Source organism: Mercenaria mercenaria, chromosome 8 (assembly GCF_021730395.1).
Source record: "Mercenaria mercenaria strain notata chromosome 8, MADL_Memer_1, whole genome shotgun sequence".
Taxonomy (NCBI): Eukaryota; Metazoa; Mollusca; class Bivalvia; order Venerida; family Veneridae; genus Mercenaria; species Mercenaria mercenaria.
The window spans coordinates 24,347,217-24,368,971 of record NC_069368.1 but is presented as its reverse complement, the minus strand read 5'-3'; the positions used below and the strand labels follow the sequence as shown (position 1 = coordinate 24,368,971).

The 21,755-nt window shown below is 35.6% G+C and overlaps 1 protein-coding gene across 1 annotated transcript in view; it reads right to left on the bottom strand.

Annotated features, from left to right (window-relative positions):
• Positions 1-333: 333 nt before the first annotated feature.
• Positions 334-21,755, bottom strand: part of LOC123522865 (centrosomal protein of 120 kDa-like) — a 30,692-nt gene continuing 9,270 nt past the window's right edge. Inside the window, exons 8-22 of the mRNA XM_053549550.1 lie at positions 21,000-21,252; positions 20,360-20,579; positions 18,460-18,609; positions 17,977-18,094; positions 16,764-16,831; positions 15,830-15,932; positions 12,957-13,082; positions 12,504-12,593; positions 11,916-12,008; positions 10,902-11,014; positions 10,125-10,173; positions 5,236-5,358; positions 4,292-4,435; positions 2,942-3,042; positions 334-2,649 (exon numbers count right to left, since the gene is read on the bottom strand). Of these exons, the coding sequence (XP_053405525.1) occupies positions 2,415-2,649; positions 2,942-3,042; positions 4,292-4,435; positions 5,236-5,358; positions 10,125-10,173; positions 10,902-11,014; positions 11,916-12,008; positions 12,504-12,593; positions 12,957-13,082; positions 15,830-15,932; positions 16,764-16,831; positions 17,977-18,094; positions 18,460-18,609; positions 20,360-20,579; positions 21,000-21,252 (1,986 nt within the window). The 3' untranslated portion in view covers positions 334-2,414. The remainder of the gene's footprint in view (positions 2,650-2,941; positions 3,043-4,291; positions 4,436-5,235; positions 5,359-10,124; positions 10,174-10,901; positions 11,015-11,915; positions 12,009-12,503; positions 12,594-12,956; positions 13,083-15,829; positions 15,933-16,763; positions 16,832-17,976; positions 18,095-18,459; positions 18,610-20,359; positions 20,580-20,999; positions 21,253-21,755) is intronic.

Sequence of the window (21,755 nt, the reverse complement as noted above, 5' to 3'; positions counted from 1 at the left end):
GCATATGTAGGTCAAGTTAACAAAATTATGAAAACTGTGCACATATAGGAAGTAACTGATCTTATTCAACCAAGCATGTTGGTAAAATGTAAGAAGCATTTTAATTTTTGGTCCACTAATCCGTCTTTGTATCCCTTTACAAGTACTTTCATGAAACACTTCTCACAAAAGTTTAGATTTTACCCAAAGCAACTTTGTGAAACTGGCCATAAACCTATTATTCAGTATGTGCAAAGCACTCTTACCAGATCTCTTCTGACTGCATAATGTGTACGTTCATGAAAAAGAAACCATTTTGTATCTAAAGACTCAAGTATTATGACAAAACAAATGTATGTTTTAAATATTTTTAATATTTGTATTTTCAATATAAATAATAAAAGAGTAACTGTACAAGTATAGTACTTTGTGAAAATTCAGTTTCTTTGTAAAACATCAGTGTTATTGACTCTTATATAGTTAATATCTATCAAACAACAGTTCCTCAAATGATGATATATTAAATGCTTATTTTGTAGAATTCAGTCCAACACCCATTTTTATCATGTATATTGCCCTCTAAATTGAAAAGCCATACTAGGACAATTGAACAAAAGTAATTCAATTGGGATTTCTAAAATAATCTGACTGGAAAAAAGTAAAACTGTTCTAACATTCAGTCTTCTTTAACCAATGGTACTAAACGCGAACATAAAACTTTGTGGCAAGTCTTTTTCTAGATTTCAAACTGCAACATCTGTTTTAACAATGGTCCAGTTTTAAAACCTTCTTAGGAACAGCAGAATATAGGCTTTCATATAAAATACTTATGGTAGGGCATTTGTTCTTCTTTAAAGACTGTCTACAAATAGATATAACTTTTCAATTCTATCCTGACTGGATAATCTTTAGAAATGATTTATGCTATATACAAGTATGCACATGTATGAAAATCACAGACATAGCTTTTTAACACAAATTACATGTATACATATCTCCACCAAATGCAACACCAATATTAAGCTTGACATATAAAGAAACCAATAAGTTGAACTGTAAATTACATGAAGCAAAGTTTTAGCCAGACACACTGGTGTAAGAATTAAGTTTCAGCTATAACTGACATGATTCAAAAATAATTTTTCTTTTTTCGCTACAGTCGCAGTCTTGGGAGATAAATCATACCTGAAATGTTTTTTCATAATGAAGACTGCCAAATCTTTTAAACAAATTTAGTTTTATATATAAAACAAATTAATAGTACTAATTTTCCTGATCTCACAGAAGTCTTGTATTGTGTTTCTTCTATTAATCATTTTTCTGTGATTATACTGTGAAATCATTTAATTTTGTGTACAAGAAGTTTTGTTGTTTTCTGGCCAAAAAAGCATGGATTTTGACCTTTGAACGTGAAACGGTATATGATATTACTGATTCCTCTGGATTGACTCGACCATGGAATCCACGAAAATTAGTCCCCACAAAATATAATGATTTTGCAGTACTGTGGGACGCTACTTTCCATGGCTTATCAGGTGATGTTAATCTATGAAATTAAATCTCAAAAATACAAATGAGCCGTGCCATGAGAAAACCAACATAGTGGGTTTGCGACTAGCATGGATCCAGACCAGTCTGCGCATCTGCGCAGACTGGTCAGGATCCATGCTGTTCGCTTTTAAAGCCTACTGCAATTAGAAAAACTGTTGGCGAACAGCATGGATCCTGACCAGACTGTGCGGATGCACAGGCTGGTCTGGATACATGCTGGTCGCAAAGCCATTATGTTGGTTTTCCCACGATGCAGCTCAAATGAAAAATTTTCATTATTTTTACAGTTTATATTTGAATTCAATAAATTCTTGTCCCCATGCAATTAATCATTCTGGCCAAAGCCACGAAAAATTGTGCCTACAAAACTGAATGATTTTGTAGCATTATAGGACTGAAGATCATACGTTTTATATCCTACACAGGGAGACTGGTTCTTAGTCATACTTCTGATACATACTGAAACTGCAAGAACTATAACACTAACTTTAAGGAGTTGGTCGATCACCAGAAACAGCCGTGTCACTCATTCTCTTTCAAAAAAGTAGAACAGTCCTAACAGAAAAATGTAGCATCAAGCTCTAAATACAAAAGACATCACATTCTAGAAAAAGGCAACATGGTCTACCATTTTTGTCCACTTTCAATCAATTTCACATTAACAACACATACTTTTTGCTAACAATTAAGCTGGCATGTTCTATAATTCTGTAAAGTCCTGAATCATGATTCACTATAATTGAAACTTAAACATCTATATTTATTTACTATCCAACAGCTTCTATGATTGAGTAAAACGTAGATAAATATCAATGCGCCATGGTCTTCCTACATAAATATATCTAACAAGTTTTTTTCGATATACACCTCTTCATCTATATGTATCACACATTACTAAGTTTTCTATTCGCCATAGCTTCTCTAATCTGTCTATCAAGTTCAGCTATAATTCTGTCTTGTGTTGAATACACTCCCGTTCTGAGCAACGTATCTCGTTCCTCAATTAAACGTGATATATGTTCTTCAATATTGTCCATTTCCGGGTCAGCTTTTCCACTGACAATATCACGAGGTGAATGATCCGCAGATTTTAATCTTTCTTCCTCCATCTGTTTTAGTCTGTAAATAGAGAAATTTGTTGATTTAGTTGCTTTTTTTTATTTAATTTAGCACTAACAATGTACTTTAAGAATATGAAGATTATAGAATTTAAAATGGGGCATGGTATACACTGCAGCCTTTGGAAATTTGTCAAATATTGACTAAAGGTGTGTTTATGTCTTCACTATTTTCAACCTAACACAAGATACTGTTCACACAAATATGTTTATTTCAAGTTAATATAGATAACATATAGTTAATGTTCACTTCTCCAATATGCAGATTGCATGAGATAACTTTAAGAACTTACTTGTTAAGTTCATTTTTAATATCCTCGAGCTCCTGTTTCTCATTGCTGACCACTTCTTTCTCCTCCGCTGCCAGGTAACGCAGTCTCATATGCTCCAATTCCTGTCAATTTTATGAGAATGTTATAAGTCAGTTATTTAAAGTTCATCAAATACATGCCATACAATGTCTAATTCTTTATACCACAATACTCAAGACTGAACTAATGTTATTCTAGGAATACTGGATGGCATGTTGTCGCTGACTTCATTTAAAGTTCCATAGTGCTTTTAATATTATGTTAAATACAGACAGAGCAGCTGTCCAAATTGAGAATATGCACTTTTAAAAGGTGAGAAAATCACCACTTTTAATTTTACGTAAGAACTTGCAGAATCCTAAAGGGACATAATAAACAATGGATTCAATGACACTTTCTATTATGTAAAGGCAAAGAGGAAGCCCTAAGGGAGAAATAAATTGTTGTAGATACAAGCATGTGCAACTACCTCGGCCCAGCACTTTGCGAATGACAGCCTGGTTCTTAACTAAGCTTGGTGTACAGTACCAATACACATGGAAGCCTATTTTCTGGGAAGACCCAGTACTGGCCTCTTAGTTTAGTGGTAGACATCATCTATAGCACTCTTCAATGATTGAAAATTGCCATTATATACATGCAAACACAATGTCAACATTATGATACACAGGACTGTTACCACATGTACACTGGCCTAATCATTTGTAGTGATATACCTATGCTGCCCTATACACTTCCTAAGATTGCTATTATTGTTGCTGTTGGGTTTAAAGTCACACTGACACAATTATAGTTCTTAAGGTGACTTTCCAGCTTTACTGGTGGAGGAAGACCCCAGGCAGGCACCTGGGTAGAACCACTGATCTTTTGTAAGCCAGCTGGATGGCCCTCCTAAACTTCCTTTTAAATAGGTATAAATAATTTTAGGATTAAACTAGAGGTGCTTTTGAGAAAAGCGCATGTCTCCCACAACTGCCTAATCATCTGAATAGTAAGAGTGTCTTTGTATACTGTTTGTGGCCTACTGGTATTCACATACTGGAGTAACCGGTCTCCTAATGCTGTATCAGTAGTGTTGGTAATTATGTTCAAGGGCCATAATTCCGAAGTGCCTAGGCCGATTTGGCTAGTTATAGAACTCGGCCGAGGACTTATGGTCAAACACATTTTGTTCAAGTTTGGTGAAGATCGGATGAGAAATATTCGACTAAGAGTGTGGACAAAATATGTGACAGACACACAGACAGGAGTAAATCAATATGTCTCCCACACCACTGTGTGGTTGGAGACATAAAACTGATACTAAACATATCAACCAGGTCAGGTACCTACCTGTTGTTGTTTCATGAGATGTGCCTTAGCCTGGGCTTGTTCTTTCTGTTTCAATCTGGCTAGCTCTTTCAGGGCTCGGCCCCACTGCTGTTTGTAGTGTATCTTTGACTTTGTCACTGCATCTAACTTTCTCTCTAGTTCCACCTATATTGGTTATTGTACAAGGATTACGATTCTTCCAAATTTTTACGCTTTTGTTACATGCTTTTCTATGAAATATCAGAGTGCAATAATTTAGTATTTTACACATTGAAAAATATCAGATGAGTGTTGCTGTACAAAAACCATCACTAGCAGAGCTGTGCAACCAGCAAGGATCCAGATTAGGGAACATCCATACTTCCATACAGCTTTTATCCCTCCATCCATACTGTATTGATTCAAAACAGACTTGCAGACGTGTGAAGGCTAATCTGGATCCAAACAGGTCACACAGCCCTAATGCTGGTTTTCACACAGTGCTGCTCAATATCCCTATTTTCTTTGGTCTTGCCTAGAGTAGACTTTTTTACAAAACAATTCTTTTACCATCTTAAAAGCCAGAAAGCTGTCCGCTTATAAAATTTGAACAAAAGCACATAAAAAAGTACCCTGCAGTAAAAACGTGTTGTGCTGTGAAAGGAATATTATGGTGCATAGTATCTCGAGTTTTCCCTTTGAATTCAGATGTATTTATCATTTATTACTAACTATGGAAGGACAAATTGTTTATCATGTAAACAGTGATAAGGAAACTGAATCCAAACTATTTTGAATTTTTTTCAATACCATATCAAGACATATAAGTGAAATATCCTTATCCCTTAAAGAACTACTCTAATACACCTGTGACAAGTCAAAACATCAACAACCTAAAGCATTCAAATCTTTTACTCTGGTTCAGTGTAAAATTGATTGGAATATATTCCTATTTTCATATTTAAAAAAAAAAGAATCAACCTTACCTTTTCCAGTGTTAGCAAATTGATTTCTGACTGTAATCTAACTTCTGGTTTTGTATTTAACTCTTCTTTATACACCGTAAAATCTTTTTCAACTTTGAAACGTTTTTTCTCTGCCTCAGTCAGCTAAAATGGTAAAATATTGAGTACTCATAAAAGAATAATTGTATTTTTTAATAAATATATATATCAAAGTTGTGTTTAAATACAATTTCAAAGACCTATCATGCCCAAATTTTATATTTGAAAATATGTATAATTACTACACAGTATTTATGTAAGCAAACAGTGAACATGTATGAATGTATAAGTACTCCATGCGAGGTATAAAATAGTACACACAAATAATATAACTGTATAGGTGAACACAGTATAAATATAACATGCCACTAAAATCGCTGGAAGTCTTTTTAACAAATGTTTTGATATTGCTAGATATGACATTTAATAATGATTGCAATTCTAGACACACCATCAGAGTAAATATATTTAGCCAAGTTAGATATAGCTTTTAGATATCAACCACTATGTCATGATAAATTATATTTATAAATGATGAGAACAGTATATCTTTAAAACATAATTCTATTTTCCAACTTCAAATGTCAGCAAGTCTTAAAACTGTTCATGGCTATCTAAACAAGAGCTGTCCGTAAGACAGCCAAGCTCGACTATTCGAAATATTGTCACAGAAGCAGGAAATTATTACCCAAAATGTTAAATATCGAAAGAGTTTTAAGTTCGAAACGGGACATAATTTGACCAAAATGCATATCAGAGTTATTGGACTTGATGCTATCAACCAGTTTAATAACCCCGAAGAAAGATGTTAAGTTTCAATTCCATATCTGCATTAGTTTTGGAGATAGTAACTTGCACGCAAAACTTTAACCAGAATTTTTTAAGTCCAAAAGGGGGCATAATTTGCTCAAAATACATGTTAAGAGTTATGGAACTTTACCCAGTGAGGTTGGTAACTGGCCTAGAAAAAGAATAAATAAGTTTCAAAGCTATATGCCTTTTGGTAATAGCTGTATGTACTTGCACGCAAAACTTTAACCAGGATTTTCTAAGTCCAAAAGGGGGCATAATTTGCCCAAAATACATGTCAGAGTTATGGGACTTGATTCTATCAACTAGTTTTATAACCCCGAAGACACATGTGAAGTTTCAATTTAATATCTGCATTAGCTTTGGAGATAGTTACTTGCATGTAAAACTTTAACCAGGATTTTCTAAGTCCAAAAGGGGGCATAATTTGCTCAAAATACATGTCAGAGTTACGGAACTTGAGCCAATGAGGTAGGTAATTGATCTAGAAAAAGAAACAAGAGCTGTCCGTAAGACAGCCAAGCTCGACTATTCGAAATATTGTCACAGAAGCAGGAAATTATTACCCAAAATGTTAAATATCAAAAGAGTTTTAAGTTCGAAAGGGGACATAATTTGACCAAAATACATATCAGAGTTATGGGACTTGATGTTATCAACTAGTTTTATAACCCCGAAGAAACATGTTAAGTTTCAATTCAATATCTGCATTAGTTTTGGGGATAGTAACTTGCATGTTAAACTTTAACCACAATTTTCTAAGTCCAAAAGGGGGCATAATTTGCTCAAAATACATGTTAAGAGTTATGGAACTTGACCCAGCGAGGTTGGTTATTGACCTTGAAAAAGAATAAATAAGTTTCAAAGCTATATGCCTTTTGGTAATAGCTGTATGTACTTGCACGCAAAACTTTAACCAGGATTTTCTAAGTCCAAAAGGGGGCATAATTTGGCCAAAATACATGTCAGAGTTATGGGACTTGGTGCTATCAACTAGTTTTATAACCCCGAAGACACATGTGAAGTTTCAATTTAATATCTGTAGTAGTTTTGGAGATAGTTACTTGCATGTAAAACTTTAACCAGAATTTTCTAAGTCCAAAAGGGGGTATAATTTGCCCAAAATACGTGTCAGAGTTATGGGACTTGACCCAGTGAGGTAGGTAATTGATCTAGAAAAAGAAAAAATAAGTTTCAAATCTATATGCCTTTTAGTAATAGCTGTATGTACTTGCACGCAAAACTTTAACCAGAATTTTCTAAGTCCAAAAGGGGGCATAATTTGGCCAAAATGAAGGTCAGAGTTATGGGACTTGGTGCTATCAACTAGTTTTATAACCCCGAAGACACATGTGAAGTTTCAATTCAATATCTGCATTAGTTTTGGAGATAGTAACTTGCATGTAAAACTTTAACCAGAATTTTCTAAGTCCAAAAGGGGGCATAATTTGCTCAAAATACATGTCAGAGTTATGGGACTTGACCCAGTGAGGTAGGTAATTGATCTAGAAAAAGAAAAAATAAGTTTCAAAGCTATATGCCTTTTAGTAATAGCTGTATGTACTTGCACGCAAAACTTTAACCAGAATTTCCTAAGTCCAAAAGGGGGCATAATTTGGCCAAAATGAAGGTCAGAGTTATGGGACTTGGTGCTATGAACTAGTTTTATAACCCCGAAGACACATGTGAAGTTTCAATTCAATATCTGCATTAGTTTTGGAGATAGTAACTTGCATGTAAAACTTTAACCAAAATTTTCTAAGTCCAAAAGGGGGCATAATTTGCTCAAAATACATGTCAGAGTTATGGGACTTGACCCAGAGAGGTTGGTAATTGACCTAGAAAAAGAATAAATAAGTTTCAAAGCTATATGCCTTTAAATGATAGCTGTATGTACTTGCATGCAAAAACTTAACCAAGGTGTGACGCCGACGCCGACGCCAGGGTGAGTAGAATAGCTAGACTATTCTTCGAATAGTCGAGCTAAAAATAAGTTTCAAATCAATATGCCTTTTAGTAATAGCTGTATGTACTTGCACGCAAAACTTAACCAGAATTTTCTAAGTCCAAAAGGGGGCATAATTTGGCCAAAATACATGTCAGAGTTATGGGACTTGACCCAGTGAGGCAGGTAATTGATCTAGAAAAAGAAAAAATAAGTTTCAAATCTATATGCCTTTTAGTAATAGCTGTATGTACTTGCACGCAAAACTTTAACCAAAATTTTCTAAGTACAAAAGGGGGCATAATTTGGCCAAAATGAAGGTCAGAGTTATGGGACTTGATGCTATCAACTAGTTTTATAACCCCGAAGACACATGTGAAGTTTCAATTCAATACCTGCATTAGTTTTGGAGATAGTAACTTGCATGTAAAACTTTAACCAGAATTTTCTAAGTCCAAAAGGGGGCATAATTTGCTCAAAATACATGTTAGAGTTATGGAACTTGACCCAGTGAGGTTGGTAATTGACCTAGAAAAAGAATAAATAAGTTTCAAAGCTATATGCTTTTAAATGACAGCTGTATGTACTTGCATGCAAAAACTTAACCAAGGTGTGACGCCGACGCCGATGCCAACGTGAGTAGAATAGCTAGACTATTCTTCGAATAGTCGAGCTAAAAATACACAAATAATTGTCAATCTCTCCATAAAATTTAGGAGAGTTGAATGGTTGGTAAGAATTCAAGGAAAATGCCACAATCTTGTGTTGCTAAAAGACTTCTATGTTAACACAAGAGCACCGCCTTGCGGGTGCTGACGCTCATCTGATTTTTTTTTGTGTAATAGAAATATTGTCCTACCCATGATTTTCTAAGTCTAAAAAGGGCCATCATTCTTGCAAAAGGCAGGTTAGAGTTATGTTTCTTGATGTTCAGTGTCCACTTATGATGGTGAAAAACTGTTGCAAGTTTTAAAGCAATAGCTTTGATAGTTTATGAGAAAAGTTGACTTAAACATAATACTCAACCAAGAAAATTATTTTCTAAGTTCAAAAAGGGCAATAATTATTGCAAAAAGCAGGATGGAGTTATGTTGCTTGCTGTACAGGGTCAGCTTATGATGGTCAACAAGTGTTGCAAGTTTCAAAGCAATAGCTTTGATAGTTTAAGAGAAAAAGTTGACCTAAACATAAAACTTAACCAAGAAATCTGATATTTTCTAAGTCCAAAAGGGGCCATAAATCTTGCAAAAAGCAGGATGGAGTTATGTTTCTTGCTGTACAGGGTCAACTTATGATGGTGAACAAGTGTTGCAAGTTTTAAAGCAATAGCTTTGATAGTTTAGGATAAAAGCTGACCTAAACATAAAACTTAACCAAGAAAACTGATTTTCTAAGTCCAAAAGGGGCAATAAATCTTGCAAAAAGCAAGATGGAGTTATGTTTCTTGATGTACAGGGTCTGCTTATGATGGTGAACAAGTATTCCAAGTTTCAAAGCAATAGCTTTGATAGTTTAGGAGAAAAGTTGACCTAAACATAAAACTTAACCAAGAAATCTGATATTTTCTAAGTACAAAAGGGGCCATAAATCTTGCAAAAAGCAAGATGGAGTTATGTTTCTTGCTGTACAGGGTCAGCTTATGATGGTGAACAAGTATTCCAAGTTTCAAAGCAATAGCTTTGATAGTTTAGGAGAAAAGCTGACCTAAACATAAAACTTAACCAGGCAACGCCGACCCAGACGCCGACGCCGACAACCGCTCAAGTGATGACAATAACTCATCATTTTTTTTCAAAAAATCAGATGAGCTAATAAAATGAGCCGTGCCATGAGAAAACCAACATAGTGGGTTTGCGACCAGCATGGATCCAGACCAGCCTGTGCATCAATGTGATCCTGTCAGGATTCATGCTGTTAAATAACAGCTTCTCCAATTCCAATAGGCTTTAAAAGCGAACAGTATGGAACTTGACCAGACTGCGCGGATGCGCAGGCTGGTCTGGATCCATGCTGGTCACAAACCCACTATGTTGGTTTTCCCATGGCACGGCTCAAATATAGAACTTACAATGTACAAAGTGTCTCTTGCTATAATAAATCTTAAAGGTTTACTCACCTCATCTTTGTAGCGTTGAATCAAACTTTCTAACTCCTTACATTTGCCTCTGCAAAACAGATGAATGGTTTATTTGGACATCAGAAAAATCATTTTAAGGGTTTTTCAATAAGATGAGCAAATTTATTTGTTTATTTTGTTGGGTTTAACATAATAATTAATATAATTGCACTGAGGCAATTAGAGGTCATTTGGCCACTTTCAAGCTTTGATTATGTAAGAAAACCCAAGGTGCACTTCTGTGCATTAATTCATCACGAGCAGGCACCTGGTTAGAGCAACCGACCTTCCGTAAGCCACCTGATGGCTTCCACACATGAAGAATTAAACGCCCCGAGTGAAAGATGAGCAGTAAAAATCATTTAAACATAAAATACATGTAGAGGTACACAAAATGAGTAGTAATTATCTGTACAAAATAGACAAGAAGTAGGCACTAAATGTGTCGTATATTTTGCAATAAGATACATTAATGCATCTAGGAGTTATTTGTATATGAAAACAGACATGATCTTTCAGCATTGTAGATTAGAGCCCTGCTCAGTAAGAAGTTAAGAAAGCCATTATTCGACTTCCTCAACTTATGTCATCATCTTCATGCAAAACATTTACTAGTAACTTGTTTTGCTATTTACAAGTATTTGCAAAGCCAAAAATTTCATAATGTGCCCAGATTATCCCGAAATTATCAAACAGGGTCTATTTAGTGTTATTAAATTCATATTTGTCATAAATCTGTTTTAAGAAATGGTGTTCAAGCAAGAAATGGCCACTTACTTTTCCAGTTCAATCTGATGATCACAATCGTCCTTCATTCTCCGCGAGGCTTCTTTCATCTCCTGTAACTTCCGGTCATGTTCTCGCTGCAGATCATTCTTTAATCTCATTACCTACAAGTTATTATACTGAATTCTGAAATACTGGTTTACTGGCTCAGGAGCAAAAGTATAGAAGCAGAAAAGCTTCAAAAAGAATTTTCTTCCGTCCTATTTGGAAGTCTCAAGTTTATTATTAATTCATTTTAGGCTGATTTTAAATTACATTTTATATTAATTGCTCTTGACACCTCATTCCTAATGAGATCCATTGCAACAACTGTATGAGAAGGAGGGACACTAGTTTCCCTTTAAAAACTGAGCACTAAGCAGGGGAGTAACTGGTTTCATTTTTCATATCTTGGTACGACGTGACCAGGTAGGTAACCAATGACCTTCCACACTCGAAGCAGATGCTCTATCACTAGACTACAAAAGTAGCCATAACAGCCATAATAAAAGAAATGTCTGATATGCCCATATGAAATGTATTTAGATTACTAGCACAAAGTTTTTAATATTTTATATTATGAATACGAGTAGTAATTACATGGTGTGCACAGACTAACGTGGAAAAAATTCAATGATTATTTCTTCACCTTTTTTTTCAGTTTTGTATGACATTTTACACATGAATGAGCACAAAAATTGGGGAAAATACGTATCAGATGATTAGAATTGGTGCATCACGTAAAAATTATCCAAACCAAAAATTCAAAATCCATTTGAGACTGCATTATCTTCATTTTACATGATTTTTTGGACAGAAATAGGATAGAAATTGCTTATTATATCAGTAGTGATCATCTTTTGGGATTTTTGAAGAGATACTCAAAATAACAGGCTATTTTTGAGAATTTTCTGACTTTTCCTTGACAAAATCAGCCAATTTCATGAGTTTTCCACTGAACTGATTGCTGAGGATTTTAAGTCAGAGTCATTTAAAAAATGTTCACTGAAATTTAGTATATGATACCTCTTGCTCATTAGCTGCAAGCTGTTTTTCTCTCTTTTCCAAGTCAGCCAGAGTTTTACGTAGCTGTTCCTCTAGTTGTGCATATTCTGTTAACTAAAAAGTAAAAATATCTTTCTTTGAAAACATGAAATCACTCAATCCATACATCAACAGGCCAATTTTACATAAAAGTTCTCTGATTGCATATATTCTGTTAAATGAAAAGTAAAAAGTCTTTTTTCTAGATTCTAAATTTAAACAAGGAAGTAACTTAAAGTTAAAACTACAGGCAAATTTTCGGGAACTGGACTGTGTTAGAAGATCATCTTGTTTAAAAAAGGAAGTTAACTGAAATTCCATTTGATTATGTGTTTTCTTTATGCAATTCTGCATTCTTTGGATGTAATGTAGCTGAACATTCGCATAATTTCATGTAAAAACAGGAAAATGTCAAAACCTGATACAGAAAATATAGTATTTGTTCACTGGTTCACTGGTTGTAGGTGCAGCTGGGAATACACAGCTCTGTGATTTTACTGTCCCAGTCAGGGTTCTACTTACAGATGAACTTTTTGATTTACATGTATATATGGTAATTATTATACAAACCTTCTTTTTCATCAGTAACTCCCTCTCTCTATCCCTCTTTTTCCATTCCTCTGCTAAAGCCTTCATGTACATCATTTCCTTCTGTTTTAACTGCAAATATTTTACATTTAAAGGCTCATAATATATGTCTGCCACATTTTTGTTTTAAATGAACATAAAATGTATTAACTTGTGTTAAATCTTAATTTCTAAAGAGCTTTTAACTGATGTATCTGTCAAAAGTTTGAATATGTGATTCAAATGATAGAACTATTACTGAATCCCTTGTTTTAGATGCCTCCCTTTATGCCCCTGACAGTACAAGTTCATGCATTACCTTTTTAACCATGTTATTATGTACACTATATACATAATATCTATTTTAAAACTTAAAACTGGTTTATAAACATCTTCGCAGAGTTATTTCTATGCTGTTATTGAGCAAGTATAAGGCCTCAATAATTTTAGATTTACCTGGTTTTCAAACACATGTTCCTGTTCTTCTTTCCACATTTCTAGTTCAAGGGCAGCTTTGTATTCATCAGTCTCCCTGGGCTCTTGTTGTGGTGCCTGTCTGTAACCATCAGCCATGTTTGTTGTCTGTAAACATGAAAGGAGGTTTAATGAAACAAGAGGACCATGATGGTCCTGAATCGCTCACCTCTTCCCACATGACCCAGTTTTGAGTATGACGTCGTTTTTTCTATTATTTGACATAGTGACCTAGTTTTTGTGCTCATGTGACCCAGTTTTGAACTTGACCTAGATATTAGCAAGATAAAAATTCTGACCAACTTTCAAGAAGATCCATTGAAAAATATGGTCTCTAGAGAGGTCACAAGGTTTTTCTATTATTTGACCTATTGACCTAGTTTTCGAAGGTACATGACCCTGTTTTGAATTTTACCTAGATATCATCAAGGTGAACATTCTCACTAATTTTCATGCAGATCTCATGAAAAATATGGCCTCTAGAGAGGTCACAAGGTTTTTCTATTTTTATACCTACTGGCCTAGTTTTTGACCGCACGTGACCCAGTTTCGAAACTGACCTAGATATCATTAAGGTGAAAATTCAGATCAATTTTCATGAAGATCCATTGAAAAATATGGCCTCTAGAGAGGTCAAAAGATTTTAATAATTTTAGACCTACTGACCTAGTTTTTGACCGCAGTTGACCCAGTTTCAAACTTGACCTACATATCATCAAGATGAACATTCAGACCAGCTTTCATACACATCCCATGAAAAGTATGGCCTCTAGTGAGGTCACAAGGTTTTTTTTATTATTTGACCTACTGACCTAGTTTTTTAAGGCACGTGACCCAGTTTCAAACTTGACCTAGATATCATCAAGGTGAACATTCTGACCAATTTTTATGGAGATTTATTCACAAGTATGGCCTCTAGAGAGGTCACAAGGTTTTTCTATTTTTAGACCTACTGACCTAGTTTTTGACCGCACATGACCCTGTTTCGAACTTGACCTAGATATCATCAAGATGAACATTCAGACCAACTTTCATACAGATCCCATGAAAAATATGGCCTTTAGAGAGGTCACAAGGTTTTTCTATTATTTGACCTACTGACCTAGTTTTTGAAGGCACGTGACCCACTTTCGAAACTGACCTAGATATCATCAAGATGAACATTGAGACCAACTTTCATACAGATCCATGGTTCATACAGACCTTCCCAAAAAAATTCAAGTAGTTTTCAAGGAGTTTTCAAGTAGTTTTCCTCCATTTTCAAGGACTAAAATGGGCGCAATGTCACTGTTGCTGAGACATGAAATAACCAATTTCAATCCAATTTAGGATAAAATTAAACAATGTAACACAAGATTTACCTTCAACGCATCACGGATAAATTACAGTGTGAAAATTACTTGAAAGAAAATAAAACCCGTAAAGTACAGTACCGTACCGTACTATCGCAGACTCCGTGGCAGGCCCTAATGGCGGTAACGGTTGGTTTTTTTCCTGTCGTTTTTTAGCTTATTTTGGTCCGTTTATAATGTTTGTCCGTTTTCACTTTGCACCCAACGAATTTAAGGACTATTTGCCATCTTTTGTACATTTTTTCCTAAATTCAAGTAGCTTTAAAGTAGTTTCAGACTGTTACAAAATTCAAGTAGTTTTCAAGGAGTAGGCGTCAAATTCAAGGACTTTTCATGGCCTGTGCGAACCATGAGATCCCATGAAAAATATGGCCTCTAGAGAGGTCACAAGGTTTTTCTATTATTTGACCTACTGACCTAGTTTTTGATGGCACGTGACCCACTTTCGAACTTGACCTAGATATCATCAAGGTGAACATTCTGACCAATTTTCATGAAGATCTCATGAAATATATGGCCTCTAGAGAGGTCACAAGTTTTTTCTATTTTTAGACCTACTGACCTAGTTTTTGACCGCACGTGACCCAGTTTCGAACTTGATCTAGATATCATCAAGATGAACATTCAGACCAACTTTCATAAAGATCCCATGAAAAATGTGGCCTTTAGAGAGGTCACAAGGTTTTTCTATTATTTGACCTACTGACCTAGTTTTTGATGGCACGTGACCCACTTTCGAACTTGACCTAGATATCATCAAGATGAACGTTCTGACCAATTTTCATGAAGATCTTGTGAAAGATATGGCCTCTAGAGAGGTCACAAGGTTTTTCTATTTTTAGATCTACTGACCTAGTTTTTGATGGCACGTGACCCAGTTTCGTACTTGACCTAGATATCATCAAGGTGAACATCCTGACCATTTTTCATGAAAATCTTGTGAAATATATGGCCTCTAGAGAGGTCACAAGGTTTTTCTATTTTTAGACCTACTGACCTAGTTTTTGAAGGCACGTGACCCAGTTTCGAACTGGACCTAGATATCATCAAGATGGACATTCTGACCAACTTTCATAAAGATCCCATGAAAAATGTGACCTCTAGAGTGGTCACAAGCAAAAGTTTACAGACGGACGGACGACGGACACCGCGCGATCACAAAAGCTCACCTTGTCACTTTGTGACAGGTGAGCAAAAAAAAAAAGAATCTTTATATTCCAAATATAAACTGTTTTAAGGTGTCAGCTGCTCAACCCAGGGGTCATGAGTTTTAGCCACACATGAGCATGCCTTCTCATATGTCACCAGTACTGGTTTTCCTAGGAAGTACTCTCGAGAGTGGTTCAAATAAGCTTGAAGCTTTCATCACAATTGAGCTTAAATAAATAAGTATAAACTAAACTTATATTGTTAATTTATTTAGCAGATACAGTATATATAAAAAGATCCAAATGATATCAAAGAAATAGCTCTCTACAGGTATAGACAGGCTGAGATACATACCCCAGCTGATTCTGGCTGAGCGACAACAATTTGCTGTGAACCTATAGGGCCCCAATCCTCCAAACTCAACACAAATGCAATCTCTCCTATCTGCTTGGATTGCCTACAAAATAAAATACATTACACACATCTTTAGACTGAGAAAAATATCTGATATTCAACCTGTTCTTCCCTCAAACATGTAGCTCTAAAGTAACTCTTCACTAAGATGGCAATCAAACATGTAGCTCTCAAGCAACTGTTCATTAAAATGACAAAGTAAAATCTTTGAAGTAATGTCTATTGTTCTACCTTTTAAAGATCATAAACAACTGCCTAACCAAACAAGTGGTAAAAAGAGCAGCGGGTGAAACTCAACTTTAGGAAGGTGGGTATCATCAAGCAATGCCCATCTTTTCATGAACTGGTGACTGTTTAGTTGTGCTCAAAGAAAGATAAAACAGTGAACTCATAATGTGGTATCTGTTCACAAAAATTAACTGATGATTTTTTAAAACCTTCTCAAGAAGAATACAGATCTCATAGAGAACATTTTGTACAGAGACCTCACAAAACTTCTTGTATAGTGAATTTACGAAACTTTTTGCATAGTAACCTTACGAAGAACTTTTTGTACAGAAACCTCATATGGGCGAAGGAGCAGGGGAGATATACTGATCAGGATTTGATGTGATGTCTTTCATTAAAGGGGAGAAATTTTTTTTTTTTTTTTTTTTTTTGGTTGTTCATTAATGTTCAAGGAAAATATGGATAGCCAGTTTGCGGTTTGATGCCCCCAACCACTGCATTGTTGGTTCCCCCCACCCCCATTCCCCTGACTTTCAGATTGTTCCTATGCTAATGCCTCACAAAAAACTTATTCTGGATCCTGGGAAATGAAACATAAAGAGGTGGTTGTTTACTTTCAACAACTGCTACTGGTATTCAAACTTACGCTTCAGTAGATATCACAGGTGTTTTGTTACTATACAGCTGTTTCCAACCACCATTACCCGAGTTATTCTGCAAATTAAACAAATAAAGACAATGTAAATATCAACTAGAGCTATCACTAAAGGTGATGAATGTACCCCCCCCCCCCTCCCGCATGCACTGACACAGTACATTGCAATTTGACGCACACAAGATTGCATAATTATGTGGACTGTATGTATATAGACTGTATATATACAGTATAGTAACAAAAAACAAAGTCCCATAACTATGCAGAATATTTATCTAAAAGAATGTAACATGCACCATGCACAACAAGGGTTGGTACTGATCACTTGTGTGAAGTTTCATTAAATTGTGTGCAAGGGTTTGGTAGATTAGGCACGCACAAGATTGCATATGCAGACTGTATGTACATAGTATGTTAACAAGAAACGAAGTCCCATAACTCTGCAATTTTTGTCGCTGAAAGAACCTAACATGCCTCATACACAACTACTGTTGTTACTGATCACTTGTGTGAAGTTTCATTAAATTGTGTCAAGGGGATGAGGAGAGATGGTGTGCACAAGATTGTGTCTATGTATATAGTATAGTAACAAAAACAAAGTCCCATAACTCTGCAAAAAAAATTTCTGATAGAACCAAACATGCCCAAAAGCACAACTACTGTTGTTACTGATCACTTGTGTGAAGTTTCATTAAATTCTGTCAAGGGGATAAGGAGAGATGGTGCGCACAAGATTGCGTCTAGGGACAGACAGACAGACAACCTGAAACCAGTATACCCCCCCTTACAACTTTGTTGTCGGGGGGTACAAAAAGAAAACAACAGCATGTTAAGACATATTTTACTTTGATGGAAGAATCCATTTAATTGACTGATTATATGAAGTCAGTCTTTTGTGTTTAAAGTCATAAATAATTATAAGATTTGATATCATTTAGAGTCAAGGATAATATAGTGTGTGTACTGTTTTTGGCAGGAACTGGTTTGAAGCCATAGTGGCATAGTGAGCATTGCAGGCAATGAGAGTTGGAGGGCTAGGTCAGCAGTCGTTTTTCAGCTGTGTCACCTTTCCCTAGATTCCACAATTAATTTGATTACTCTTTAGTGCATGCATAATACCTGCCAATCTCAACTTACAACTGACTGACAATACTCCTTCAAACCACTACATACAACATTCTGCCACTCATTATCTACAACTTACCATTATCTTAGTTTTCTCAGCAACAATGATGTCTCCCAGAGGTAATCTAGCAGCTCCAAGCAGAACATCTTTTGACAACTGTTTGTCTCGGTGCCACATTTCCACCAACAATGGTACCCTTTAAAACAGTTTCATTTTCCTACATTGCATTGTATTTTAAAAGACTATTGTTATTATGTAACATTACATCTAACATGAACGAACAATTACTACACAATATCTATATGTATGTAAATATGAAATAAGCATATCTATTGCTATAAACAGCATTGTGTGCTAGGTTCAAAATAGCACAGGCATAACTATTGATTCTGCCTTTGCGACCAGTGCAGACCAAGATCATGGTTGGACTGCTTGCTATTCAGTCAGTATATTTTAAATGAACACCCCTAGTAATAATAAATGGTATTGCCCAAACTGAATGATGGAACAGTCCATTTTAGAAATTTAGCAGGCTAAAGGTGTTATATAGTATTATATTACCTGAGGAAGGTTTCTTGAAGCTGTTGAACATTACATGCAAAATCAAAAGCACAGAAAGATTGTGGGAGAAGAACTTCCATTCCTTTTCTTATCTCGACTGGAGGATGGGTCAATATTGGGGCAGCACTGCCGAAAAATGGGTATGTGTACCTAAAACAATGAAAGCAATAATACAGAAAGGTATTCTACAATACTTACAAAATGAGATACAGTGAAACCTCTCTACAGGGAACCATAGTAGGTAGGTTAAAGTGTGTCTGTTTTACAGAGGGTACTGTTCTAGAGATGTTAATTTTCTTTGAATTTTATTCAGCAGGAAAGAAAACATCAGCCTATATAATGGGGTGTTTGCTTTTAGGAAATGCTGTTAACAGAGGTTTTATGGTAATAATTTTACATTTCTAGATAGTATGGGTGGAAAGAGATTACTAGTACACTACAGTATAACCAACTTTAAACACCCCCTGCTCTACAAAGGCTGACAATTTTCTCCTTTAAGATAATACCTGCTTTAGCGGCCACATGTATCAAGCAGCTACTTGCCTTAAGCAGCCACTCAAGCCAACTTCCTGAACTGACTTTAAGTTCTTCTTTTCAACTGCCTTTTAGCAGCCACATTCTCAATATGTGTTTGTATTTTTGCCCGTGGTATTATTCCCAAATATTAGCAAAAATCAAATCATCCAAAATATCTCCAAGGTTACACTACCTCATACCATAACTGGTGGTTAATGTATGATATACAAGCACTTAGCACACACTATCACTTTTTGGGGCAAGATTTGATCTATAACCATGAAAACCTTATTTTCAAAGACTTTGTGGTCAAAAGGGACTAAACAAGCAAATTCGATGAATTGGAATCCCCCGCCGAAAAGGTCACAGTTGAGGAACGGCAAAAAAAATATCCAGCAAAAAGTTAAGAATGTTACCAAGAAGCAAATAATTTCATTAGTCAAAATCAAATTAAAAGAAAATGAATGGTTTGTTTGGGTGGGGGTGGGGTGAGGATACAACAGTTTACATGTTGATTATAAATATTGATAGAAAACGAAAAATGAAAAAAAAAAAAAAAAAAAAAAATTGGGGGGGGGGGGGGGGGGGGTGACCAAGGTAAGGTGGTGTACACAACATCACATGTTTATAATAAATGTTCATGGAAAAGAATGAAAGAAGTTTAATGAAATTCTTCCAATTGGTTGGTTTGTTATGTACAGATCTGTGGATTTTTAAACAATTAAAGGGCAATAACTATATGGAAAATTGACCAATCGAAAAAAACTTGAAGGGAATCGTCGCAGTATCGCAGTATCTTGGTTCATGTCTATTTCAAGTTTGATGAAATTCTACCTGCTAGTTACTGATAAATGGCTGCAGACAGACATTTTTCATTAAATCAAGGGCAATAACTCTGAGGGAAATTGACCTATCGAAAAAAAACTTGACGGGCATCAGCGCAGTATCTTGGTTCATGTCTAAGGTAAGGTGGTGACCAGGTGTACACAACATCACATGTTTCAAATTTGATGAAATTCTACCTGCTAGTTACTGAGAAATGGCTGCAGACGGACATTTTTTATTAAATCAAGGGCAATAACTCTAAGGGAAATTGACCAATCAAAAAAAAAACTTGACGGGCATCATCGCAGTATGTTGGTTCATGTTTATTTCAAGTTTCATGAAATTCTACCAAGTAGTTACTGAGAAATGGCTGCGGACGGACGGACGGACGGACTGACTGACGGACGGACAACGCCATTTCAATACCCCCCTCCCGATTTCATCGGCGGGGGATAACAACCAAACTTTTATTTAAAGAAGGCGCTACTACATATTATTAAATAGATTATCTGATTATGGAGAAACACGGTTAGATCAGCAGTGGCTCTCCATAACTTACCTAAGGAAAACATTTTGTGTAGTGTTACTTTCCATACTTTTTACACTTCTAAGGTCTATAGAGAAAGAGAAATGATGGGACTGTGGAGGTATGGCTACGTGGTGCTGTGTTGTTGATGTACCGCTGTCAGAGGGTCTGATCTGGTGCGAGGGGCTTGAAGGACCTGCCGATGATCTCTTAACCTCCGTCTGATCTTCATCTAAAACTTTCTTCTTTTTTGCTGAAATGTTATAAAAAAAAGTTCTAAACACACTTTATATAACAGTACCTTTCCTTGTAAGAGACATGTGCTGGAAAACTACTGATGGTAAAGACCCCTCATTTTATGGCAAGAGGAATGATATATATAAACATGAAATAAATCTACAAGTCATTTAGAGTTTACTGTGAATAAAGTATTTTTACATGGCTCTGACTGTCAGTTTAACAAAGAAGGAACTCAAGTGTTGAAGGTTGGTCTCCCGGCTGCCTTAGAAAATTTAGAATGTTGTGAAATAACCCATTCTGGTGCATTGTTTTTGTATTAAGCTATAGAGAAAACAAAGCAACTGAGGCAAAATAGTCCCTATGGCAGTTATACTGTTATTGAACTCGAATCATAACGACTTTTGTGACAATGTGTTACAGCACACACACTTACTATTTTGATGTTCCTCATCCAAACTACTGAGATTATCATGTGTTGCCTCTTCAAAGTCGTCATCATAATCCTGATCAGCTTTTCTATCATGTTCTGGTGATGGGGCTCGCTTCTCCTTTGGGGGAGACCTTGACCTCTGACCTTTGCCTGGAGAGGAATGCTCTGTGTGGGCTCTAGCTTTGTGTGATGGGGACTGGGCTGCTGGGGACCTGACAGGGGATCTGTGATCTTCCTTTACAGGGGTTCTCATTGCCTTAACATTAGAAAATAATTATTTATAATGAGGTAATGAAACATTAGTGTATATAAGCTATCAATAACTTCTCAACTCATTGTCTCTGTGGTTGACTTTTCTGGAACATTATATACTTTATACTGAAAAATAAGAAATTTTCCAGAGACTAAAAGTTCACTAAATCTAAAAGTGGATTTGGTTCACTTTTAAAGTAAAATATTCTCTATAACTGGCTATCCAGTTAAACATGTAAGACTACTTATATTGAAAGACAGTACCACCACAAGTATCCGTTTTTGCAAATATAAACAGTAACTGAATATAGCAGGAAAAAAAAAGACACTGCCGAAATTTCTGACTTTAAAGCATTTTGTATATATAAAACTAAACACAGTTTCAACTTCAGTTATGTTAGAATACAGCTTGTTTGTCACACACACATATGCTGACTAAAGCTTTGATGGAGAAAGAAGAGCCCCTCCAGGCATTATTTCAGCCATGGTCCAGCACCTAATAGAACC